Source organism: Phodopus roborovskii, unplaced genomic scaffold, assembly GCF_943737965.1.
Source record: "Phodopus roborovskii unplaced genomic scaffold, PHOROB, whole genome shotgun sequence".
NCBI lineage: Eukaryota > Metazoa > Chordata > Mammalia > Rodentia > Cricetidae > Phodopus > Phodopus roborovskii.
This window is the reverse complement of record NW_026126407.1, coordinates 12,069,907-12,095,479: the sequence shown is the minus strand read 5'-3', so window position 1 is coordinate 12,095,479 and position 25,573 is coordinate 12,069,907. Positions and strand designations below refer to the sequence as shown.

The 25,573-nt window shown below is 45.3% G+C and overlaps 3 protein-coding genes across 3 annotated transcripts; 1 reads left to right on the top strand and 2 right to left on the bottom strand.

Moving 5' to 3' along the window:
• Positions 1 to 18,414: 18,414 nt before the first annotated feature.
• LOC127219070 (cytochrome b5 domain-containing protein 1) lies at positions 18,415 to 22,986 on the bottom strand. The gene is made up of 4 exons (XM_051180274.1): positions 22,349 to 22,986; positions 22,189 to 22,265; positions 21,826 to 22,044; positions 18,415 to 21,265 (listed from the first exon to the last, which is right to left on the bottom strand). The coding sequence occupies exons 1-4, from the start codon at positions 22,506 to 22,508 to the stop codon at positions 21,035 to 21,037; spliced, it is 687 nt and encodes a 228-aa protein (XP_051036231.1). The 5' UTR covers positions 22,509 to 22,986; the 3' UTR covers positions 18,415 to 21,034.
• On the top strand, positions 22,981 to 23,877 carry Naa38 (N-alpha-acetyltransferase 38, NatC auxiliary subunit). The gene is made up of 3 exons (XM_051180275.1): positions 22,981 to 23,181; positions 23,384 to 23,567; positions 23,717 to 23,877. Exons 1-3 carry the CDS (start codon positions 23,101 to 23,103, stop codon positions 23,827 to 23,829), a joined length of 378 nt encoding a protein of 125 aa, XP_051036232.1. The 5' UTR covers positions 22,981 to 23,100; the 3' UTR covers positions 23,830 to 23,877.
• A 615-nt stretch (positions 23,878 to 24,492) lies between these two features.
• Positions 24,493 to 25,378, bottom strand: Tmem88 (transmembrane protein 88). The gene is made up of 2 exons (XM_051181508.1): positions 25,138 to 25,378; positions 24,493 to 25,031 (listed from the first exon to the last, which is right to left on the bottom strand). Exons 1-2 carry the CDS (start codon positions 25,345 to 25,347, stop codon positions 24,762 to 24,764), a joined length of 480 nt encoding a protein of 159 aa, XP_051037465.1. The 5' UTR covers positions 25,348 to 25,378; the 3' UTR covers positions 24,493 to 24,761.
• Between the last annotated feature and the right edge of the window lie 195 nt (positions 25,379 to 25,573).

Genomic DNA, 25,573 nt, shown 5'->3' with positions numbered 1-25,573 from the left:
GTTGGTATCCTCTCTCTTTATGGGCTCCTCTGTAAGTGTGCCTGATTCCTCTTGAGACTATTAGTGTCATACCTTTGACTCTAGGGCTCCGTTGTTTCTTTGGTGACTTCCCATCTCTGCCTTGTGTTGGCCTCTCTCCCTGCCTGTGAATGCACGTGGTTCTTCATGGTACATGCTTCATTCCCCCTTTTTCTGGCCCGAGTACATGTGTGTGCATGCATCATCCTAAGACTGAGAAGGGTGCCTACATGTGTGTGGGCCACATTGCACAGCATGTGGCAGCAGTCTCTTGTGCCCTCTCCTGTGCTGGACACCTCTGCCTGCCTGCCACATGTGTCAGCACATGTGTTCAGCAGGCACAGGTGTGCAAAGGTGGCGACGTGTCTCCCGCCCTGTGCAGCCCTACATCCTTGGCGCCTCACCACTGGACTTGCTTGTCTGCCCTTCTCTCCACCACCCCCTCTGCCCGTCAGCACTGGCTTGCTAGTGACCTCTGATTTGTCTTCTCACCTTGTTCTGCCTGCCTCTCTACCTGCTTGCTTCTGTTTTGGTGTCTGTCTGCCTGTCTGCCTGTCTGCCTGCCTGCCTGCCTGTTCCTCCCTCACTGGCTGGCAGCTTCTTTCTCTCCCTGGTTGTCTGTCTGCTTCTCTGGCTGTTTGCCCACCACTCTCTCTCTCTCTCTCTAGCCATCTGTCTGCCCGCCTGCCTGTCTCTGTCACGGTTAAAGCCTGAATCTCTTGGATTGTCTACCTTCCAGGACTTGCCACAGTTTCCCTTAAGGATTTGCCTCTCATCTTGACCTTGTGCTTGACCCTGCGCCTGTGTCTCGGCTGAGTTCATCGCTTTTCCCCACCTCCTTTTAGCTGTGTCTTCTCGCCCGTCTATCTCACTAGCTTCTGTGCTCCCACCGTTTAATGTTTGTGTCTTTTCGTTCTACTTATCAGCTTTTTCTCCAAGGGTGGTGTCAACAGCCCAGCAGTGGGGTCAGTTCTCTCCCCAGGCCTTCTGGTCCTCCCTTGCCTTAAAGTCTCATCTCCATTCATAGTGTGCGCCTTACCCCGCCTTCTTCTTTCACACTTGTCTCCTTTTTAATTGCCTCTTTCTCCCTTGCTGCCTTCACAGGCAGTCTGCCTGCCTCAGCCTTTTTCTTGGCTTCCCAGTCTCTGTTTTCGTGGCTTCTCACTGTCTGCTTAGCAGGTTCTTTCTGACTGTCCACATCATCTCTGCTTGCTTCTCTTTCTATGTGTTTGTTTTAGGTATTTGTCCCCAGTCAACTTTCAAATGGACATAAACATGATATAAAATTCTAAAAGTATGAATCCTGTACTATAAAAAGTCAGTCTAAGGAGCTAGAGAGACCACTTAGTGTTTAAGAACATTGGCTGCTCTTCCCGAGGACCCAGGTTTTGGTTCCCACTACCCATACAGTGGCTGACAACCGTCTGTAACTCCAGTTTCAGGGAATACAACGCCCTCTTCTGGTGTCTGTGAGCACTGCACACATGATATGCATACACTGAGGTAAAATACCCATATACATAAAAAACAAAAATTAGGGGCTGGAGAGGTGACTTAGTGGTCAAAACCACTTGTTGCCCTTCCACAGGACTTGGGTTTGGTTCCCAGCACCCACATGGCAGCTCACGTCACCCTTCTGTAACTCCAGTTCCAAGGAATTAAGCATCCACTCCTGACCACCAAAAGCACTAGGCACACATGTGGTGCACATACATGCACACAGCAAAAGCACTCATACACATCAAATAAATAAATGCTTTTTTGAAATAAAACTAATGAAGAAAAAAAGTAAGCCTCCTATATACTCTTCTTTTTTGCAGGCTAGGAATTCCTCTTCCAAAAGTCAGTCCCTACTACCTTTTTCAGAGGCCACTTGTACACACATACTCTAATCGCGCTTTGTGTTTCTCGCCTCTCTCCCAGGTTTGTTAGGTACTCTGTCATTTGTCAGTACTTCCTGTCTTTACTAGGCTTGCCACCTCTTCCTTCTTCTCTTTCTGATTCTACTTTTAAAAAAAATTTACTTATTGTTGTGTATACAGTGTTCTTCCTGCATGTGACGCCTGCACGCCATTACAGATGGTTGTGAGCCACCAAGCACTTGCTGGGAATTGAACTCAGGACCTCTGGAAAAGCAGCCAGTACTCTTAACTGCTGAGTTGTCTCTCCAACCCCCTCTGATTATAGTTGGTAGGTGTGACAGAAACAGATGCCTTTTTAATTGACTAGTTGCTCTTTGCTTGCTTTTACTACCAAAAAAATGCTTAGGAAGGGCTTACTCTCGGCTGTCTATTCTATTCAACCTGGTGAGTTATCTGGATGATATCACACCCTTGTCAGTCTATCCACTACTGTGTGTGTTATGAACAGACATGACCGCACTGGAAGGACCGCACTGTTTCAACAATACAGGTGGACTGTTAAGTGTGGTCAGGGTGTAAACTGTGCTTTCTTGCAGGTAAAGTACGTGCTTTGCTTTCCTCTCTTCCTTCCTTCCTTTCTTTTTTTGTTTTGTTTTGTTTTTTGTTTGTTTTGTTTTGTTTTTTGTTTGTTTGGTTGGTTTTTTGAGACAGGGTTTTACTGTGTAACATCCCTGTCCTGGAACATCCAAAGTGAGTCCTGGAACTCGCTTTGCAGACCAAGCTGGCCTCAAACTCACAGAGATCTACCTACCTCTGCCTTCCAAGTGCTGGGATTAAAGGTGTACACCACCACTGCCCAGCAATAGGTACTTTTCTTGTCTAGACTGTACAGTTTTTGTCTTTTCTGCCTTTAGGAAGACAAGTTTAGTTATGTAGCTCGGGCTGGCTTTGACTGGAAAATATTCCTGCACCTCCTAAGTGCACATTTGTAAGGATATACCCACCATGCCTAGGCCTATCATGTGTAGGCATGCACCCCATGCTTAGGCCTATACTACATGAATTCTTTCAGAGGCCTGTGCTCTTGGATCCTTTTGGGTTATTGACTTAAGGTCAAGAAGTTTGCCTCCTTCCTTATCTAAAACATTTGTTCTTTATTATAACTTCTTTCCCCCACCCTACCTCATACCCCTTCTTCTAGCTCTATCCCATGAGTCTTAGAGTCAAGGATGGGTGGGAGCCAGTTATGTTTTTGAGAAGACGGTAAGACTTCTCCATACAATGCACAATGTTCTTTCATTTTGCTTCTTAAATGGCCTGTCTTCCTGATTTTAAAACTCTTTTTAGCCTCTCTCGCTTCTTGATTCTATATTTTCTCTGTCTGTCTGTCTTTGTCTGTTTAACCTTTCTTGACTGGATACCTCCCTGCCTGCCTGCCTATAGCCCTCCATCATCCCTGTTGGATTCTCCATTTGCCTGCAGTCAGGCATGTTCCAGTGCTTGGTGAATTATGAGGCACCCTGTTTGCATAAGACATTGCTCTGTCTTCCTCCTTACCTGTTTCTTCCATTATCTTCTACTTCATTCTCTCTTCCTCTCTTTGCTTGACTGCATCTGTCTTAGTAATATTGCTACTTCTCATGGTCATTTTTCTTTTTCCTTGCTAGTCTGTTTTCCTGCCATCCTCTTTGCTCAGTTCTTGACTCCTCCCACATATACAGGTTCCTCTATATTTCTTTCCCCTATTTGTTCTCTCTGTCCTTAAGCCTTTTATCTATGCCTGAATGTTTCACTGTCTCTAGGTGCCTGTCCCACTGGTATCAATTTCAGTGTGGGCAGCAACACTCTGTATACTTCCGAAAATAAGAAGGTTAGAATCCCTTCTACCTAGCTGGTGGAGATTACTTGTTTTTTATTTAGAAGAGTGTTCAGGGGAGAGCAAGGAATATACAGATATGCAATTATCAAATGCAAACTAGAAGTTGATGGACCTTCCCATTGTAAAATAAAGAACAAGGAAAGGTATTGAGATTCCCAAGCCAATAATAAGATTATTTAAAGCAAAAACAAGAAATGTATCTAAAGCAATAGTTACAAACCTTTCAGATTATAAAATGTTATAAAGTATTTTGCTAGAAAAAAGACAGACACTCTTTTCAAGGGGAGAGCAGAGCCAGCTCTGTGCAAACAAACTTCATCACAGACCTCTGTGTGCTGTGCTGGGGAGAAAGCTCAGGCAGAAAACTGCTCACTGCACAAGCATGGGGACATGAGTTCTGTCTCCAGCACCCACTTAAAAGCCAATGTGTGTGTATGTATATCTACATAAGATATCATGTGAGTTCATAACATAAGGGAGATTTTCAGGCCTGTGACTCCGAGTGAAAAGCCTGATATAGGAAACCAGTGAATATTAGTGAGAGAGTACAGATAAGCCTGTGGACCTACATAATGGACATTTTTGTATCTATGATTTTTAATCCAAGAAGATATTAAAGCGATCCCTAATTACCTTTTGAAGTAAATCTTACAAATAATAATGAAAGACAGGCAGATGCCCAGGGTATTCTAGACCTAACCATGAAGTTTTAGTCATGAGAGATTATCTAAGTCATTGGTTCCTAAATTGTACTTTCCTGGAAAAGTTTTTCCTTACTAAGACTTTATATATATTAAAGTGTGTGTGTGTGTGTGTGTGTGTGTGTGTATTATATGTACATATATATATATCATATAAAAAATTATATAATACACACTCACATCAGGGTGGCTTCACAAAAATCCACCAGCCTCTGAGTCCTAAGTGCTGGGAATAATGGTGAATGCCACCACACCTGGCCTAATTTGGTCATTCATATTTAGTATAGCACAGAAAAATCACACAAATTTTCACAAATGCAACCAAAACTTGAGCATCCTTGTATGTCTGTTACAGCTGTGAGAATACTGCACAGGGACTCAGCCTCTCCTGCCCTTCTTCCTAAGTCATGGACTTGATGCACGCATCTCCATCACCACATAAAAAGCCAAGCATTATTGTGCAGACTTGTGGTCTCAGCTCTGGGACAGGGAATGGGGAAAACCCTGGCACTTGACAGCTAACTGCCTTGGTCTGATTAGCAAGTCCCAGGTCCTAGTGAGAACCCCTACCTCAAAACATAAGGTAGGCAGAAAACCTCAGCCTCTGGCCTCCACATGCACCAGCAGCATACATGTGTGTGCATAATTTCACACAATACACACATACAATAGTCATAATAATTTTTATCTAAACCAATAAATATTAAAATGAACATATATCCATCATTCAACATAGTAAACATTACTGATATCTTTAAAACCTCATGTAGGGGCTGGAGAATTAGCTTGGCAGTTAAGACTACTTACTGCCCTTGCAAAGGACCTGGATTCTTTGTCCAGTATATAACATGGCAGCTCATAACTATCTATGACTTCAGTTCCAGAAGATCCAATGCCCTCTTCTAGCCTCCCTGACCTGCTACATAGAAGAAGTACTCATATGTGCATACAGACATATAAACATACACATAAATAAAAAAATAATAAATAAAATTGAAAAACCTTGTGTGTTTCTAGCACATTCTCATCCTTCATGGCAACCAAAATTTTGTACTTAAAATTTCCTTATTTGGGGGCTGGAGAGATGGCTCAGTGGTTAAGAGCACTGGCTATGCTTCCAGAGGTCCTGGGTTCAGTTCCCAGCACCCACATGGTAATTCAAAACCATCTGTAACTCCAGTTTGAGGGGACCCAGCAGCACCTTCTTCTGGTCTCTATGAATATCAGGCATACATGTGGAACACAGACATGCATTCAGTCAAAACACTACACATAAAATAATTTTAAAAATTAAAAACAATTTTTCTTTTCCTTTACATCTGTAACATTTAAAAAAATTATTTAGTGTGTGTGCATGCATACATGCATGCATCCTCATGCTCTAGCACATATGTGGAACCCAGAAGACAACTTGCAGAATTCAGTTCTTTCTTTCTACCATGAGTGGTCCTGGGATTGAATTTATAGTTCATCAGGCTCGGCAACAAGCTCCTCTACCAAACCATCTCATAATCCATTGTAACTTCTTTTTGTTTGTTTTTGTGTTTGTGTTTTTCAAGACAGGATTTCTCTGTATTGTTTTGGAGCCTGTCCTGGAACTCACTCTGTAGACCAGGCTGGACTCGAACTCATAGAGATCCTCCTGCCTCTGCCTCCTGACTGCAGGGATTTGTGGCGTGTGCCACAAATGCCCAGCCTGTCATTGTAACTTCTTAATTTTTAAAAATTTCTAGTCTATATAAAAGTCTGAAAGAATACAGTATTCATGTACCCCTCATATAGACTTAACTGATTGCTAATATTCTGTTCATTGACGGTGTGCTGGCTAATTTTATACCAGCTTGACACAGGCTAGAGTCTTTTGGTAAAAGCAAACCTCAGCTGAGAAAACACCCTCACCAGGCGGCCTGTGAGCTAGGCTGTAGTACATTTTCTCAATTAATGATTGATGGCCCAACTCACAGTGGGCTGTGCCACCCCTGGGCTGGAAGGAGTAAGCCATGGCCTCTGCATCAGCTCCTGCCTCACGTTCCTGCCCTGTTGGGGTTCCTGCTCTTTCTTCCCTTAGTGATGAACTGTGATGTGAAACTGTAAGCTGAAATAAACCTTCTTCTCCAGGCATTTTTATCACAGCAATGGGAAACATGTGGAAGCCCTAACTAAGACAATGGACAGATTCTTATGATCCAATCTAAGTGACTAAATACTAAACTGAGCATGTAATATAATTCCAACCATGAGTAAATCGTTACAATAATTAAAAAGTTAATGATTTTCATATAATCATAATTTTCATAAATATCATAATGATATACTTCTCTGGAATTTTCTCTGGAGTATAAATTTATGATGAATATAAAACTAAGGAGAGAGAGAGAGAGACTGACTTGTCATGAAATTTGGTAATCTCAGATAGGGACTAAGCCTGGAAGCTAGACCAGATCCTATATCTGAAGGATGTTTTTACATGGATGCAGTGTTGGAGATTAAGCCCAGAGTCTTCAGCATGCTAGCCACTGACTACACTGAGCTACAGCTCCATCCTAGGAGAATCTAATTTTAGAACCAGGATTCTTTCCAAATTCCCTAACCTTGTATTAAAAACCTGCATTCCTTGAAGGCTCCCAAAATCTAGCTCAGATCCCTAACTTCTCTCCCTTTGAGGTTAGTTTTTGAGGGGCCAGTGAGATTTCTTAGTGGGTACATGCAGCCTAAAGGCCTAAGTTGGGTCCCAGGATCCATACTATAGGAGAGAAACAATTGTGTGCTGTGGTGTATGCACTCATAATATGCACACACATACATACATATACAAATGAAATACATAAATAAATATAATTTTAAATGAGAAAAAATATTCATTTTCATAACCTCCTTATTACCAAGTTTTTACCTCTTGATCACTCCTCGTATTCACTGGATACTTGTAAGGAGTATGTTTTTCCATCCGCCGCTAGCTTTGTCTTAAGTATTAACCCATTTCTGTTAATCTAAGTATTTCCACGTGGTTTCATCTTACCGGGGAATGGGGGCTGGCGTCTGGTCTCCCCAGTCTCTCCATGCTGACTCCTCCTTACTACATTCTTTCCTCCTTGTCCCCTAGTCCCACTTTCCTATTGGCCAACAGTGCTTTATTCATTAACCAGTATGAGAAACATATTTACAGACTGACATCTCCCATCATCTCCTCTTTTCTGTCTAAATAAAAGAAGGGTTTTAACCTTAACGAAGCAAAATATATCACACAACAGTTATCAAATAAGAATCACAGTTAACAATATTTAGTCCATTAACAATTAGTAAGATTTAAGAAAATATTCCATCATCTATCCTATCTTTGTGAGTTTAAAGTCCTATATGTAACTTATCTTTAATCCTAACTAAGGAAAACTATAACCATAACTATCTGTCTTCAACTTCTTCAAAGACCACAGGATAGTATATAAACTCTAGAAATGACAGAGACAACTCACTGCCTGGTCAGTCACCCGAAGTCCTTCTGTAATCTTCCATCTTCAGCCCATGGGCCATAGTGTGTCTGGCAGACTCTTCAGCAAAGCAGGAAAGTTTAAACTGTCTCCTGTGTTGGCAGTTTGTCAGTCACTTTTCTCTGTGTCCTGCAGACTGTCTGTCAGACTCTTCCATGAAGCAGGAACTCTGTAGCAATGTCCCTCTTGAATCAGCAGTCACTTTTCTGTGGGTCCTGCATGTCCAGTTTATACAGCATAAAGTCAAGCAGTCCAGGCAAGAGCAGTATCTTGTCCAAATGGCGAGTCTTGCCATATTGGAGGCAAACATGTTTCTTTAATGTCTATCCTTCTTTCTGACACAGATGGTGTTGCCAGGAGCAGTTATGTCTCATTGTTAAGAAAAACCCTAAACCATTTTAAATGCCATATTCTGTAGGTCTTTGAAAGGGTTGAAGAATGCCTATTTATCTCCAAACACATCTCTGTATATCTAGAAATCCTAAGTAACTTAACTATAAGTTTTGACTATTATAGGTAACTATAATATGTACTGAATTATACATTACATTTCTATACAATACCTAAACAAGAGGAGAAACCTACATATCACAAAATTGACTTTAAATTTGTATCAATAAATGAAAATCCATTGCAACATAAAGTATTCATATCTATACCACAGATACTGAACCCTGGCCCCATGCTGCCATTGCCTCGGGTCACCTGACTCCATGGCTTCCAGGGACCTTCCTCAGTCACACTTGGGGTGATCCCGGTCTTCTGCAGTGTGAAACAGAGGACACCCACTTTAGACTCGCTTTCTGCCCCTGCTTTCTCATGTACCTTCCCCCACTGTTCTTTGCCTCATGAAATGGTGCTTTGCTTTAAGTCCTGACTAGCCCCACTTTCCTGTCACCATGGCAAATGGTCTCAACCACTCTTTATCAGGGTTCTCATTTACCTTCCTGCAAACCACTAGCCTCGTATCACTCGCTGTGTTACCACCAAGGCACTAAGTGCTGCAGTCCAACAGTGACGTCAGACTAACCCCTCCTCACAAAAGTTTTCCTTTGTGAGTCAACGTGCTCCTCGGTGGCTTTTCTGATTTTTATTTTTAAAATGTTTTAGTTTTAATAATGTGTATGTCTGTGTGCACATTAGTGCAGGTGCCTGCAGAGCCCAGAGGCATTGTAGACTCTGGGGCTAGAGAGTTGAAGTGACAGGGGATGCTGGGAACGGAACAGAGTGCTCTGCCACAGCAGTAAGTGGTACTGATCACTCAGCCGCAACAGGACCTTAAGGCTATCCCCAAATCCATTCCTTAAAGTAAGTCTGGTCCACTCCCAGAGAGAGAGTGAGGGAGGAGGACGGGTCCAGGCAGAGTGGCGTACATCTGTAGTCCCTGTACTGGGAAGTGGAAGCAGGAAGGTCAGGAATGAAAGGCCTGAAAAATAGAAGAGGAGGAGGGAAGCACTAGGAGGGACAGAGGTGAATGCCAGGAACCAAACCCTCTTTTCAGGAGACTGTGGCAAGAGGGCGCTAAAGCCAAAACCTGTCCAAAGTATACAAGACCCTGTTCTAGAAAGGAGGCTTGGATGGCCGGGCAGTGATGGTGCACGCCTTTGATCCTAGAACTCGGGAGGCAGAGGCAGGCCGGTCTCTGTGAGTTTGAGACCAGCCTGGTCTACAAGAGCTAGTTCCAGGACAGCCTCCAAAACCATAGCAAAACCCTGTCTCAAAAAACCAAAAGAACTTTTTTAAGTACATTTGGCATTAGTATTTCAAAAAAGCCTCTTCTGATTAAACTGCTATTATTAATAATTAAAAATGTTTAAATAAACGAGCCAGGCATGGTGATATGTGTACTCAGGAAGCAGAGGTAGACAGATCTCAGAGAGTTTGAGGCCAGCCTGATCTACATGGCCAGCCAAGGTTGCAAAGTGAGAGTCTGTCTTTAAAAAATAAAAACTAGACTTTTAGAGGGTGGAGAGGTGGCTCTGTGGTTGAGAGCAGTCCTTCCAGAAGACTTGATTCCATTCCCAGAACCCATTTTGTAACTCCGGTCCCCAGGGATCCACATCCCTTTCCAGCCCCCATGGGCACTGCATAGACATTCATGTAGGCAAAACACCCATATCTGTAAATAAATAAAACTTAAAAAATAGTTTTAAATGAACAAGAATGAGATACAGCAAATATTTTTTGTGACCTCGAGTATGAAAAAGAATTTACACACAATGAACAAAGCCATAGAGGAGCATCCTTACACATTTAACTGAATAAAACTAAAATCTACAGTGGTCATGCCTGCCTTTAACCCCAGCACTGGGGAGGCAGAGGTACGCAGATCTATGAGTTCAAAGCCAGCCAGGGTGAGTTTCCATGACAGCCAGGGTTACATAGTGATACACGTCTGGGGGGTAAGGGGTGGGCAGGGAGGAAAGAAAGAAAAGAAGAAAATAGACTTTGCCAGGAAATGATGAAATCACAAAAGTTGTTTCCGGGCCCAGAGAAGCATCATAGCAGCAAGCAACTTGTCGAGAAAGCAGCGCGATGCAGAGCTGGCCCAGCTCTTCCTGTCTCTGCAGTGGCCAGGGAGCTGTAGGGTCAGCAGCTGGCTCCACAATCCCTCTAACAGCGTAAAACGACAGGACTCAGTAAGTGGGAAGAACATTTATGAGGGCAGCTTATCTCTGCTTGCTTAGAAATGGGGTCTTACTGTACAGCCTAGGGTGTTCCAAACTTGAGAGTTGTGGGGAGCCTCCTGCTTCAGCTTCCTAAGTATTGGGGGCTGTAGGTGTACACCACCCACACCTGGCTGTAATGCTTCCTTCCTCCTTTCCTTTCTCTCTCTTCCTCCCCTCCCCTCCCTCCCTCCTTCCTTCCTTCTTTGAGATAGGGTCTCACTATTGTAAACCTGGATTGGCCAGCCTTGAACTCACAGAGATCCATCTGCCTCTGCCTCCATTCAACTTCATGCCCAGCTGTTCGCTTGACCTCCGCCAGCATTGGGATGGATGGCTCATAAAGTTAAGACACAATCCTCATGACCCATTCAGTAGAAGGGGAAAACCAGTATCCTACAAATACATGTGGTGGCAACACTCCCCTCCACACAAGTTAATAAACAAAATATAATTTTAAAAATTCAAGACTTCATAGAAATCTATAACAACAAAAAGATCATTAGAAAAATTACAAGACTATGTTCAATAGATGAAATGAGATTATACTCTGTGTCTAGGCTCTTCCCTAAATAAGTCTTAGGGTGTACATCACTCTTTCCAGTAACCTTACACAGCAATGACCTTCACAGTCTCCATTTTACAGATAAGGAAACCAAGGCTAAGGTAAGTGAAATAGTTTGTCCAAGGTCAGAGCTATTTAGAGGTAAAGTAGGCTTTTCTATAGCCAAACTCAAGGACCTCCTCAAGATCTGCATTGGCTGACTACTGGCATAGAAATTGGTTAGCCAGCCAGTGATGGCACAGTCCTTTAGTTCCAGCACTCAGGAGGCAGAGGCAGGTGGAGCTCTGTGTGTTTGAGTCCAGCCTGGTTTACAGAGTGAGTTCCAGGACATCCAGGACTGTCATACAACCAAAAAGAAAAGAAACCGATTAGCCCTATATACAAAGTTGAGTTGTACTTTATGTACAAATAATTTATTAATAAAATAAGCTATTATACAGATTAAGCATCTCTAATACGATAATTAAAATGTTTCAAAAATCTAAAGACTTGAATATCAACATGATACCCTCATGTTGGGGGTCTGAGCAAAAATGTTTACACACTATGAATATTGCATTAAAGTGAGGGAGGAGAAGAGGGAGGGGGAACTGGGGTTGTAATGTAAAAAATTAATTTAAAAAATGAAAAAATTATCTTCAGGCTATGTCTATGAAATATGAAACATAAGTGACTCTTGGGTTTGAATGATTCCATACCCAAGATCTTTCATAATGTACATGTAGATATTCCACAATCCAAAAACATCCCTAATCTCACAGCTTGTCCCAAGCTTTTGGGAAAAGGGATATCCTGAAGTTTGCTGTTGCCTGGCCATCTAGAAATGCCTGGCTTCTGTTGTCAGGTCCCTCTGTCCCAGCAGAATTACCTGGCTCCTTTCCCAGCTGGTCAGCTGCCCTGCACTGTACGCTTTAGATGCATCCCAGTACCTGCTAATGCCAGCTGGCTTCCTGCTGTAGTGAGGAGTAAGTGAGCTAGCTGACTGACATAAAGCACCACCTGGAGGAGAGAACACTAGAATTGCTCGTTCTAAGTAATCCAATTCACTAGAAGACGATGCCCACTTCAGAGCGATTCCTTTTAGAGGGTTCCAGGGTGAGAGGATTTGTGACCTTGGTTATAAAAACAAAAACAAAACAAACAAAAATCAAAAAAAAAAAAAAAACCCACCCTACTATTAAGGTGCAAGAGAGGAACTCCAGTTACTATTATTCCCAAGAATTGGTCCATTCCCTTGCTCTGCTTCATTTTGCATAGGACATGAACATGAAACAACCACATTTAACTTGACTCAGTAATTCTCAGCCACAAATACTGTTTGGTTGGAAATAGAAGTTAGTTACAGATATGGTCTACTAATTCCCTAATCATGACAGATGTTCCTGGATGCTAAATATTGCCAAATCTCAGGAATTTCCAAGGGACACATTTGTTACAAAAGAATGACTAGCATAAAGAACTACAAAGAAACTGAAGACAGCTGGGTGTTTTTAAGGACTTCCAGGATGACCGGTGTCTGTTTCTCCATAACTTACTCCATCTCAGTTGCATATGAGGAGCTTCTATTCCAGGCCATTCCTAGGGTTATGCCTGAAGTCCTCGCTGTCACTGTCTGTTGTCCCTCCCTTGTGGCTGAAGAAATGGCATCTAAGGAGAGTGTTGTGTACATAGTTATTAAGCAAAAGCGCTTCTCCCTTCTAAGAAGTAGCTGGATATTTTCTGACACCCCATGCTTTCCATGTGCAGCTGCAGCCTGGCTTCTGTAACAGACGCTATCCAGGTGCTGCTTGCTAAATCCACAGATATTAGATCATCATCTTATTCCTGGACCTCTGCCCAACCTTTCACACTTGTGACCACTCCCTCAAGTGCGCTCTCACCGTCCGTACCATCCACCTAGCTCTCTCCTCTGGCACTTCTCCACCAGTGCCGCCCCCCCAGCACTGAATCCTGCCAGGCTCTCTGCTCAGATCTCTTTACTCACCAGGTGACTCATCCTTAACTTGGCTACAGCTACTACTGGCTAGGAATTCCTGGCTGAACTGACCCAGAGCTCCAGTCCCAAATATTTTCATGTCACAAAGTTACCACAGACAGCTAACTACCCTCCTCTCCCAGCCCTCATCTTGTTGCCATTGGACTCACCATCCTCCAGCCTCTCAGGCCACACAGACCGTTGGGCGTCATTCCTGTCTCCTTTTTTACCTCTGACATCTACCAGGTAAAATGCTGTAACTTTATCTTCTTCTGGTCCTGGCTGCCCTCCTTGCTTTCCCAGTTTAGTCTCCACCACTTTCCCCTACTCTAGTCTATTCTCGATGTGGTGTTGCACACCTTTAACCCCAGCCCTGGTAAGGCAATCAGTCCAGTCTCTGAGTTTGAGGCCATTCTGGTCTACACCAGAGTTCCAGGCCAGCCAGGACTACATAGTGAGAGTATCTCAAAAACAAACAAACAACCCCCAAATAAATGTGGGGCCTGCAGATGGCTAGCAGGTAAAGTTGCATGGTATCCAAGCTGGACATCTGAGTTTGATTCCTGGGACCCACTGGGTAGGAGAAAACCCACAGTGGAAGGAAAGAACTGACTCCTATAAGTTGTCTTTTGACCTGCATGTGTGAGGGCAAGCATGTGCACAAGTACACACACACACACACACACACACACACACACACACACTAAATTTAAAATTAAATGTAAAAAATAATTTTAATGAAAATCTAAAAATGTCCTTCCCCTTATAAAGTTCTTAACTCTTAATTATATACTTTAAAGGGGTAAAATTTATTATTCATACATTCCATATCAGTTCTTTATAAAAGCAAAATAGAGCTGGGTGGTGGTGGCATACGCCTTTAATCCCAGCACTTGGGAGGCAGAGGCAGGTGGATCTCTGAGAGTTTGGGGCCGGCCTGTCTACACAGCTAGTTCTAGGACAGCCATGGCTACACAGAAAAATGCTGTCTTGAGATAAATAGAAGTAAAAGCAAACTGGAGCTGTGGCCTAATTTAGGAGCCTCCCATGGCCTGGCCTGGCTCCTCTGCCCTCCCTACGCTGCGATACGCTGCCCGATGCTCCTGAACTTGTACGTTCTCGCTCTTGCCTCTGCAGTCTTCCCTCCCCTCCACCTGCCTGCTTACACCTAGGTCTCAGCTTGGGATGACATTTCTCCAGAAAGCCACAATAATTGTGGTTTGAATGAAAATGACTCCGATAGACCCATAGGAAGTTGTACTATTAGGAGGAATGGCCTTGTAGAAGTAGGTGCGACTTTTTTGGAGGAAATATGTCACTGGGGGTAGGTTTAAGGTTTCAGAAGCTCAACCAGGCCCAGTATCACTCTTTCTGCTGCTTGCAAATACAGATGTGGCACTCTTGGCTACCTCTCCAGCACCATGTCTGCGTGCATGCTGCCATAGGCCTTGACAATAATGGACTAAACCTCAGAACCGTAAGCCAGTCCTTAATTAAATATTTTCCTATATAAGAGTTGCCATGGGTGCTGGAGAAGATGGCTCAGCAGTTAAGAGCACAGACTGCTCTTCCAGAGGACGGGGTTCAATACCCAGCACCCACATGGCAGCTCCAACAGTCTGTAACTCCATTTCCAGGGGATCTGACCCCTCACACCAATGCACATAAAATTTAAACAAAGAAAAGAAAAAGAGTTGCCTTGATCATGGTATCTCTTCACAGCAGTAGGAACTCTAAGACAGTCCTATCTCTTCTAAAAACAAACAAACAGACTATCCAGTGGGTAGGTGAGGCGGCTTACCGGATTAAAGGCACATGCTGCCAAGTCTGAGGCCCTGCTGTGATCTCCATGTGCAGGTGTCCTCTGTCCTGAACATGTCCAAACCCATATCTATAGCTAGATAAATAAGAATGTAATGCAGTTTTTTAAAAGAATACAAACGATCTTTTCTACTTATTCACTCCATTAGAGTGTAAACCCAAGTAAAGTTGGAATGTTTTCCCATTCATTGTTATAACTGAATACCTGGAACCAAGCATAGAGTACAAGTTAACTTTGTTAATGAACAATGCATAGTACATTGTATACTGTTGGTAAATGGAAGATTTCATTGGTTCCTATCCAGTGTCTGTTCTTTGTCTGGGGTATCATAAAATACTGTCCCAGATTCCTTTGCACCTATAAATGTAATTCATTTCCCATAAGTAAAACCTAGTCCGATGGCTGGGTTACATGGCTCATGACTTTAATTCCAACATCCAGGAAGCACAGTTGAGAGGGTCTTGTGAGTCAAGGCCAGGCTGGCCTACATAGAGAGTTCAGGCCAGCCAGAGCTGCACAGTGAGACCCTGTCTCAAAAACAAAGAAGAAAGGAAACAAACGACAAAACTCCAAACCATAGGTTTGCTAAAAATGTTAAAGCACTGTCCTTTCTTCTGTCCTGTATTGCCTGAAATACAGGCTAAAAACAGAATAGCCAAAACCCTGATGGGTTGGGGATTAAAGGGACAGAGGACACACTTGTGACTCTGATGATCTCATGGAATCATGGTTTCGCTAATTGCAGACCTCTGGTTATGTGGGTAAATAAAATCTTTGTGGTTAACTTGAACAGCCAGCTTTGTTACATGTAGCCAAATACTATAGTGCATTATGGTTAATATTTACCCCTGTAGACAGACAAGTCTAAGCATGTCATCTTCCCCACTGCTCAGTAAAAGGGTCAGGACAGTCTATCAGTGCACGAGTCACTTACTGCCCAGACCTCAGTGGCAGACGATTAGGCAGGGACACTTGACTTGGGTTCACATGGACTTAAAAGTGGGAGTTGTGCTTTTTATTTGTATGTATGAGTGTTTTGCCTGCATGTATGTACACCACCTGTGTGCCTAGTCCCCTCAGAGTCCAGAAGAGAGCATCAAGTCCCCTGGAACTGGAGTTATGGATGCTTGTGAGCTGCCATGCAGGTACTGGGAATTGAACCTGGATCCTCTGCAAGAGCAACAAGTTCTCTAAACTGCTAAGCCATCTCTCCATCCCCATACTGTTCGTTCTTGAAAAAAGCATTTATTTGTTAAAATTATATGTCAGGCATTATGGGGTTACTGGGGACACAGGTGGCAGCTAAGTTCCCACTAAGCAATAGCTCTCAGAGGGCACTAGATGGTGCTGCTCTGCGTAAGGAAGAGTCATGAGCTGACAGACTAACCCTTGCTCCTTGTCTGTTTACTTTATTCCTACCCCACTTAAATGGTCTCCCCACACTTACTCCACACAGCTTTGTTTTTATAGTGTTTCCTATGCGCCTAAAATATCCATATCCGATGATTTTCTTATGTGTTTTCATCTCTGAGACAAGGGTTTCCTTTACACCATCTCCGTCCTTAACTTTTTATTCTGTATCTCCTGTCTTTCTTGGTTTTTGTTATTTATTTATTTATTTATTTATTTATTTATTTATTTATTTATTGTGAGACAGGGTTTCTCTGTGTAGCTTTGGAGGCTGTCCTGGAACTAGCTCTGTAGATCAGGCTGGCCTCAAACTCACAGAGATCCTCCTGCCTCTGACTCCCGAGTGCTGGGATTAAAGCTGTGTGCCACCAACGCCCAGCTACCATCAACTTTTTTTAGTAAACCTCTAATACCGTAAAAGCTCCTAGCTGGGTGTCCTGGTTGTTTTCATCATTTTGACACAAGCTAGAACTATCTAGGAAGAGGAGCCTGAGTTTAGGAAATGCCACAGGAAAGTCTGTAGGGCATTGTTTTAAATGAATGACTGATGTTGGAAGCCATAGTCCACTGGGAGTGCCATTCCTGGGCCAGTGGTCCTGAGTTGTATTTAAAAAAAAAAAAAAAAAAAAAAAGCAGGCTTACAGGCGGGTAGATCTCTTTGAGTTCCAGGACAACAGCTTGGTCTACAAGAGCTAGTTCCAGGACAGCCAGGTCTACACAGAGAAACCTTATCTGGGGGTTGGAGTGCTTATAAGCCATGTAGAGGCCATGAGTAAGTAAGTAAGCAGCAGGCCTCCATGGCTTCTGCTTAGTTCCCATCTCCAGGTTCTAGCCTTGAGTTCCTGCCCTGGCTTCCCATCATGATGGACCATAGCTGAGAGCTGAAAGAAACCCTTTCCTCCCCAGGTTGCCTGTGGTCATGGTGTTTATCACAGCAACAGAGACCTCAGACACTGGGTATAGTGGCATACTCCTGCAATCCCAGCACTTAGGAGGCTGAGGCAGGATTGGGAGTTTGATGCCAGCCTGGGTTTGCATAGTGAGACCGTCTCAAAAACTGCCCACCCAGTGTCTCATTATCCCTCCACTGGAGCCTGAGGCCACAGCTGGGAAGATGCACTCCTTGATTCCTGTTTGCCTGTTGCTGTAGGGAAGTCCACTTATTACTTACTCCCCTCCCCTGAGAGGGTTAAAAGGGACTAAATTTAGCCACATCCCAAGACAAGATGTGATATCTTTCTCATTCCTAAATTCTACACCTCACCCCATACTCACGGACCCAACAAACGCTCTACTACTGAGCTACATCCCAAGCGCCACACACACGCCCACTCAAGTCCACTATTCACCTTATCCCATAACTGACTTTTTGAGATTCTTGTGTGTGTACAGATGCTTTGCCTACACATGCATGCAGAGCTGAAGGAACAGGTGTCAAAGCCCCAGAACTAGAGTTACCGATGGTTGTTAGTCACTGTGTGGGTGCTGGGAATGGAACTCTGACTGTTTAGAATAGCAGTCCGTGTTCTTACCCAGAGTCATCTGCCTCATTAGTGACTTCTTTTATTTTTATTACTAAAACAATTTTTTAAGACATGGTTTCTCTGTGTAACAGTCTTGGCTGTAGACCAAGCTGTCCTCTCAGAGATCCACCTGCTCCGCCTCCTGAGTGCTGGGATTAAAGGCATGTGTCCATTACCACTGGCCTCAATTCTAACTTCTTTGAAGTTGGGTTTCACAGCTCCTCTCTCCCTGACTCGTTAGTCGTTAGAGCCACCTGGTGGTCACAAGGGAAATCACAGGTGGATTACTCCAACTATCTGGTGCCACACAGAGTCTGCAGAGTAATTTGGAGTCTTGGCTCTGTGGAAGACAAAAACAAACGACCATAACAACAACCAAAAAAATCTATGGGTGGAGACCAAGGCACAGGGCTAGGCATCTTACTCTCTTAGTCCCACTTTGTCTTCAGGACACAATGTTACACCCACTAGTTATTACAGACAGATGAATTCCTTGACACCTGAGTTCATTTGGTCACATTTATTGAGCAGCAGCTATGTGCTCAGTAAGGAGAATACAGCAGTGAATAAGATTTCTGCCCTTTCGAGCTTACAATCTAGCAGCCAGACAGTCATTTGCTTTCATTTTATATCGATAATAAGAACACTGGAACACACATAGTGCTAAGAGAACTTAACCCAGGGGAAGGGTGGGGTCAAAAAGGAAAACGGAAGGTATACTTAGGTTAATGGAGGTGGAAAGTAGAAGGGTATGATGGTAAAGCTGGAAGGACAGTTTCTGTGTTAACTCATGCAAGAAGAGACCATGATCAGAAGGCCACCCAGGATGTGCAGGACACGGGACAAAGAGGACTCTAGGGAATGACATGTACAAGGAAGGCAGGGCCCGACTTATGCAAGGCTTCCTGAATTTAGAGCTTTATTCCAAAATCATGAAAACCCTACTGAGGATCTGAGGCAGAAGGTAAGATGCTTAGGTTAGTGAAAGCAGAAGTTGAAATGGAAAGAGCAGAAGTTTCCTAGCAATTAAGACAAAGATGGTTATTTTATTACACAACAACAGATTCCAAAGATTTTAGGGACAGAATTTATGAGAGGTTGGGCATATAGGGAGAGGAGTATGTTTCTAACAAGAAGTTCTGAAGTAGGCAGATGGATCTCTATGAGTAAGAACCCACCCCAGGAAAAGCATGCTCCGGAAGGGAGACAAGTTGGGCAAAATAAGTACATCCCAGAAGTGCATGTCCTAAGGATGCCATGGGAGGAACAACATGGCTTTGGTTCTCAAATAGTTTAGGACTTAGAAGAACAAACAAGAATACACGGAAGGTTGCCAGGCAGTGGTGGCACATGCCTTTAATCCCAGCAATTGGGAGACAGAGGCAGGCGGGTCTCTGTGAATTCAAGGCCAGCCTGGTCTACAGAGCAAGTTCCATGACAGGCTCCAAAGCTACAGAGAAACCCTGTCTCAAAAAACAACAACAAAAAGAATACACATGAGGTCATTTCAGAGATAACTAAACATCGTGATTGATTGACCCAAACAATGTATGGATTTTTAGGCTACATGAGACTATGTGAAAGTCCTTAGCATCAGTGGATTCAGAAACTTCTGAAATCAACAGGGTTGGTCCCACCTTTATTCAGGCTTCCCACAGTCACCTTCAGAAAACAATGCAGCCCACCCAGCATCTCACAGAGGTCACATTGCCCCTCCACTGGAGCCGGAAGCCACAGCTGGGAAGATGGGCTCCTTGATTCCTGTTAGCTGCTGCTGCAGGGGAAGTCCACTTATCATTTCATTCTGCTCCCCCCACCCCCGCATCCCCAAGACAAGGTTTCTCTGTGTAACGGCCCTGGCTGTTCTATACCTATCTTTGTTAACCAGGCTAGCCTCAAACTCACAGAGATCTGTCTGCCTCTGCCTCCCAAGTGCTGGGATTAAAGTCAACATGCCTGGCTCAATTTATCAGTTATTCTTAATTCCCCTCCTCTGCTAAGGATAAAGGGAACCAAATCTAGCCAACAAGCCTCCTCTTTTAGAGCCACCAACTTGTAAAGTCAACCGTCTTCCTTGCTTCTGTATATGTGTGAGAAAAGGAAAAAGAAAGTATCCCCTTTTGGGTCCCTTACTATGGTATCCTGACCTACAGGCCATTTCTCCATTCTGGTTTCTCCTGGAGTCAGTAAATATCTATCTTGTTGCCCCCAGAAATCTTGCTATAACATTAACAAAGAAAGGGCCTCATTAGCTAATGCTTGGCTGAAATTCAGCCTTCCCTGCCTCTGTCCCTAGAGTGCTCTGCTAATTAACTCCCTTCAATAGAGTAAATATTGACTACACAATAGGTTACATTTCCCCATTGTGCAACAAGCCTAAGACAAGCTCACATTGCAAAAACATGGTTTGGGAGCAGCCATCAGAAATGTTAGCATTAAGTGAAGCTACTGAGAATGTTCCTTTACACTGAAAAGAGCCTGACTTTCAAAGTTGGGCAGGCTTGTGGATTTGCACTGTGGCTCTTAGGTTACTACTGTACTTTTGTGCTACTGAACCTTTCTAAACTCCTAAGGAACTTTCTGTGAAATAGTATTACCAGCATTCACCTGATAGGATGCATAAAACTCTCAGCATGATTTCTATCCTATCCTGAAATGATTGATAGCCATTCACTTTTCCTGCTAACTACCTTTAGAAAGGGAATCAGCCAACCAACCATAGTTCGTGATAGGGATTTCTGGGTCCTGTCTTTGTAAATCCCATCTTCCTGCAAACATCTCATTCTCATCTTTACCAAAAAAATCTCTTCCATCCCTTCAGAGGTCTGCCTGAACTCTACCTTCTCTACACATTCCAAACTGAAATACCCTAGGTCTCTTCCTATCATTTATAAGGATTTATTCTCTCCTAGTAGTATCCCCACTAATATTCTCTGAGCAAACCATTGAGGAGCTAGGGATAAGGGTCCTTACATTTCAGAAAGGCACAAGAACCATAGGCCAGTTTCCAGAGGGCAACAAAGGTCTAGGCCCAGGCCCTACAGACCCACACCTTTTTACCTCAAGGCAAAGAAAGGGGCAAACTCAAATATGTCTTGAGTCTACTTGCACATACATGTCCTTTCCTACAGCTCTGTGAGATCATCATTGAAGTAGAGCAGTATCGAAGGTGTATGAAGGGTACTATCCATATTAAGATAGTCAAACTCTTCTTCTTCATCTCGGATCCCATTTTCTTCCAGGGTATGATCCATGTTCAGATTCTTCCCATCATATTTCCATGTGTAGCTGGCAGCATGTGCATTATAAGGGAGATAACGGTGTAGGATTTCCCACATTGACTCCAGAGCTCCCACCTAAAGAATACAAAAGTATTCACCTCTAGAATTCTGTATGGAACATACACACATACTCCCCAAAGGCCAGAAGGACCCTTATGGCTAGCTCCTTTAGGATTTGCTCTAAGGAAACTGGGAAGAATACCAGAAGTGAATCAGTTCCCCTAAATGACAGAGCTTGAATCAGAGTGTCTCCATTAGCAGACAGTACCCATCAGGCACCCCATATTCCCAGAGAAGTTGAAGTTCCAGCACACAATAAACACATCAGAGTCCTATCACTCCTAAACAACAAAATGGCTCAACAGAGTCAAAGCCAGTGCCCTTCACCTGCAATTGGGGACACTGGGTCCAACTGCTGTCTGAAACAGCAGATGCTCTTCCAAGGACCACCATCACTAAGATGCTGGCCTGGACCTGTGAAGGAGATTGTGGTGGCTGTAATCCAAACATACTTCTAGAATTTCCAATCCTAGGTCATTTGCTTTTCTCTGTCATGACAATGTGAAAAGAAGAAAACAGAGCTTCCAGCGTGATTTCTGGTTCCCACTAGCCTGTCCTCAGCCACCAGATCTCACCTGCAGCGTGTGCTCCTGCGACGTAAGAGTGTTAATGATACGGATGTTCCGGGTCTTGGCAGACAATCGCCCCACCTGGTAATTCGACCCCTTCCACCAGGGCTTCCCAAAGTCATTGGCCCAGTCAGAGCGAGGCAGGGGAGGTGGGACGTGCACGAAGCGGCCCCGCGGGGTGCGGTACCTCAAGCAACCAGTCAACGGATCTATGTGCTTGCGAATCTTTAAAAGCAAGTGTTTAAGAGTGGAGGACAGAGCATTCACTATGTCGGGTTCTGGCTATTTATTCATTCATTCCCAGCCGTCCCTCCCCATCCCTGCTCTCCAACGCCGCTTCCACCAACCCCACATTCCAACAGAACTTACGTCTTTGGTCTTTGGATCAAACCAGTGGCTAATGTCCTGCCCTGCAACTTCTAGAATGGGTTTCAGCAGTAGGTCTCCTGAAAAGGAACAGCGGCCGTTAAGCCGGGCACCCAAGAGCCAAAGCCAGCTCCCCGCTCCTCCCCTAAGGTGTGACCCTTACCTTTGAACTCCTGCACAAGCGGCGTTAGATTGTACACATATCCCAGGTAAGACACCCAAAGGTCTTCGGGCTGGTTGTGCTCCGCTACTTCTGACGGCGTGAAATACCGACGGTGAAAATAGTCAAACTCTGGCCCCGCCACGAGGCCCCGACGCGGCATGGCTCCTGTCCTATAGGGGAACCGGCTTCCTTGGCTACTTTCTTGCTCCACCGCAGTCTTGATACTACCAGACTCAAGAGCTACCTAGAGTGCGTTTGTCGCTAACATGGAAACCATTGTCCTTTTCCGGCCACCGTCCACTGAGGTTAAACTGCGTAAATAGGGCGGGGTTTGGGCTGCTTGTGTTCACCGGAAACATATTCTTGGTTCCGGCACCGATCGTAGTGTTGTTGAATCCCTTCTTACAGAAAATGAAGCCGATCCGATTGAGAACGGAGTCTAGGCTACACGAGTTACTTAGGAGTAACAGGAAAAGATGGTGGGGAGACCAGAATAGAAGGTTTTCACATTTCAGGTATTTCTAAAGGATGTATAAGAAATTTCAATTAAAGTTCTCGCGATATTCTTGTAATACCCTAGAAGGCATCTAAGAGCTCGGGCTGAAATAAAATCTCGCGAGATCTCTGAAGTGGCAGACCCGGAGGAGTTGTGATCTCACGAAAGGGAAGAGCTTGGGAGCACTCGCGAGATCTGAATACCCGACCCAAAACGCTCTTGGGAAGTTTAAGGCCCGGAGAAGGTCCCAGGGCCAATGGCCGGAGCGGGGCCAACCATGCTGCTACGAGAGGAGAATGGCTGTTGCAGTCGGCGTCAGAGCAGCTCCAGCACCGGGGTTAGCGTGGGCTCGGGTTCTGGAGGAGCAGCCGGGGAGTGACCTCGGGCGGGGAGCGAAGCGGGTGGCGAGCATAGAAAAGAGAACTGCGGTTCCCAGCAGCCCGCGCGTCACCGCCTGAAGCCCGGGGGCTGCTGGGAACTGTGGTTCTACGGGCGTGCAGCCGAAACTGCTCGCCTGAATTCCTGTCCTGCCCTGGCAGGACTCTGACGGGGAACAGGAGGACTCGCCGGCTGCGCGTGCCCGGCAGCAACTAGAGGCATTGCTCAACAAGACCATGCGCATTCGTATGACAGATGGAAGGACACTAGTCGGCTGCTTCCTGTGCACCGATCGCGACTGTAATGTCATCCTGGGCTCTGCGCAGGAGTTCCTCAAGCCATCTGGTCAGTGCCCCAGGAATACACACCTCCTCGGGAATGCGGCGTAAACTCACCGCAAGGCATTTCCTCTTGCGGGCCCTATTGCACCCCTTATTTTCCGGGGCGAGACTGATGCTTGTCTGCAGTTCTGATGCTCTGACCCTTTTTTCCAGATTCATTTTCTGCGGGGGAACCCCGTGTGCTGGGTCTGGCCATGGTACCAGGACATCACATCGTCTCTATTGAAGTCCAAAGGGAGAGCCTGGCGGGAGCCCCATATCTCTGACCACAATTGCACTTCTTTTTGAGATCATTAAACCCTATGACCAAAGTGGCCCGTGTCTGTGTGTAGGTCCGATGTCAGGGCAGGGATAGCACACCCCACCCTTAGAGGTTTATCTGAGTTCAGGCGCTTCCTCAACCAGCCCCCTCTACCTAATGTTCAGGAGTACCAAAGCCTCCCTTAAGGCAACAGGCCATAGGGTGGGACCCTCCATCTTCCCTCCCACGCTGCTGCTTCACATTGTAGCGGGAGGGGGTGTCATCCTGCTCCGGAAGACCTATTGTTTCCCACCCCGGCCTGGCAACACTTAGTTCCTTTAAGCTGGGGTCAGAGAACGGGCTCGGGTCCCCAAGGGGAGCTGGGTAGGCAGCTAAAGCAAGCCCCCCTCTGTGCTATTAATGGGGAAGTGACTTTGGGGTCAGGGTCAGAACTCTGGGGTCTGACCAGGAAGAGTGGGCTAATGCGATAAGAGACAGGCAGGATGCTGAAGGATTCTCTGCTCTGCCCATTTGTATGTAGCCTCAGGATTCGTTTCCTACTTCTGAGCCCTGGGCAAGGACGAGTGTATATTTGCCTCCCCTGTATTTACAGAGCACATTCATTTCATATTCTTTTATTATTCGTGATGGTTTCTTCTCTAGGCCTGCCCTTCAGTCCCGTAAATTAATTAGAGGAGATGCACCAATAAAGGACGGCACAAAGTCCAGTTTTCTAAGGTGTGCAGGGTCCAGCCCGAACGTCCAGGGCTCAAGTGAGATTTCCTAGGGCATTTTCGTCAGCACTGGGTCCACGGGCGATGCTGTTCCTTTAAAGGGATGCCAGGACCCTGACTCGGGCAGGGTTAAGGATCAACACAGGGCAGAAGGAATACCCCTGGGCTTGCTTCAAGTCCTTGTATGACCACAACAATGACAGAATTCTTGATTCAATGCACCTCAGACCCAGACCTTTCCTGGTGTGGGAACAGCCCGGGACCCTGGTGAGGCCGGGATTTGCTTTGGCTGCGGGATGCGCCGGCGCCTGTAGAGGGCTCGGCTGTAGGGTACTAGGCAGTCGGCCAGGCGGAGACGCAGGCAGAGACGGCGGTAGGTAGCCAAGGCAAGCACAAGTAGCGGCACCAGCAGCAGGAATCCAATAACCAACAGGGCCGTGAAGCCTGGGTCCCGCAGATGGGCGGTGCAAGGAGGTGCCTGGGAGCGCAGGAACTGTGCAGATAAGAAACATCAAACTCTAACCCACCAGGTCCAGGTCAGGAGGTTTTGGCTCAAAGACACCACACATACACGCATACCCCTTGGGACCCATGCTTACCTGGGAGTGGCAGAGAAAGCCAAAGCCCAACATGGTGACAGCGGGTAGCAAGATGGTCCCCAGGACTAGTGCCAACAAGAGAAGATTGAAGACAGCCACCAGTAGATTCTGAGCCGTTACTAGTACTGCACAGGCCCAGCAATCCAGGGGATCCCGGGGTTCTGGGCCACCAGCGAGAACCGAGCGTTGAGCTCCGGGGACCTCCGCCATGGCCTGGCTGGTTCCCGCCACACATGGCTGCTGCCCTTATAGCCCTCTTTCCTGCCCCTCCCCCGGTACAGCCTCTCCCCACCCCACCCCCAACTACCTTATCCTGGAATGCAGCTCTAGGATTAGGCATCCTCATCCCGAGGAGCAGACCGTGGGTCTGGACATTCCACAGGCACCTCCGGGGAGGGGCTCGCCACCACCAGGGTCTGCACTACCCTCCAATCAA

What these genes read in the sequence shown, in the direction of transcription:
- LOC127219070 (XM_051180274.1), bottom strand. Translation starts at nt 22,508, where the DNA reads ATGCCGCGTCGGGGCCTCGTGGCGGGGCCAGAGTTTGACTATTTTCAC. An exon ending in GCTTGTGCAGGAGTTCAAAG is followed by an intron (nt 22,266 to 22,348) that starts GTAAGGGTCACA and finishes GTTCCTTTTCAG; the next exon opens with GAGACCTACTGCTGAAACCC. An exon ending in CGCAGGAGCACACGCTGCAG is followed by an intron (nt 21,266 to 21,825) that starts GTGAGATCTGGT and finishes TGTATTCTTTAG; the next exon opens with GTGGGAGCTCTGGAGTCAAT.
- Tmem88 (XM_051181508.1), bottom strand. Translation starts at nt 25,347, where the DNA reads ATGGCGGAGGTCCCCGGAGCTCAACGCTCGGTTCTCGCTGGTGGCCCA. An exon ending in GCTTTCTCTGCCACTCCCAG is followed by an intron (nt 25,032 to 25,137) that starts GTAAGCATGGGT and finishes TTATCTGCACAG; the next exon opens with TTCCTGCGCTCCCAGGCACC.
- Naa38 (XM_051180275.1), top strand. Translation starts at nt 23,101, where the DNA reads ATGGCCGGAGCGGGGCCAACCATGCTGCTACGAGAGGAGAATGGCTGT. An exon ending in AGAGCAGCTCCAGCACCGGG is followed by an intron (nt 23,182 to 23,383) that starts GTTAGCGTGGGC and finishes CTGCCCTGGCAG; the next exon opens with GACTCTGACGGGGAACAGGA. An exon ending in GGAGTTCCTCAAGCCATCTG is followed by an intron (nt 23,568 to 23,716) that starts GTCAGTGCCCCA and finishes CCTTTTTTCCAG; the next exon opens with ATTCATTTTCTGCGGGGGAA.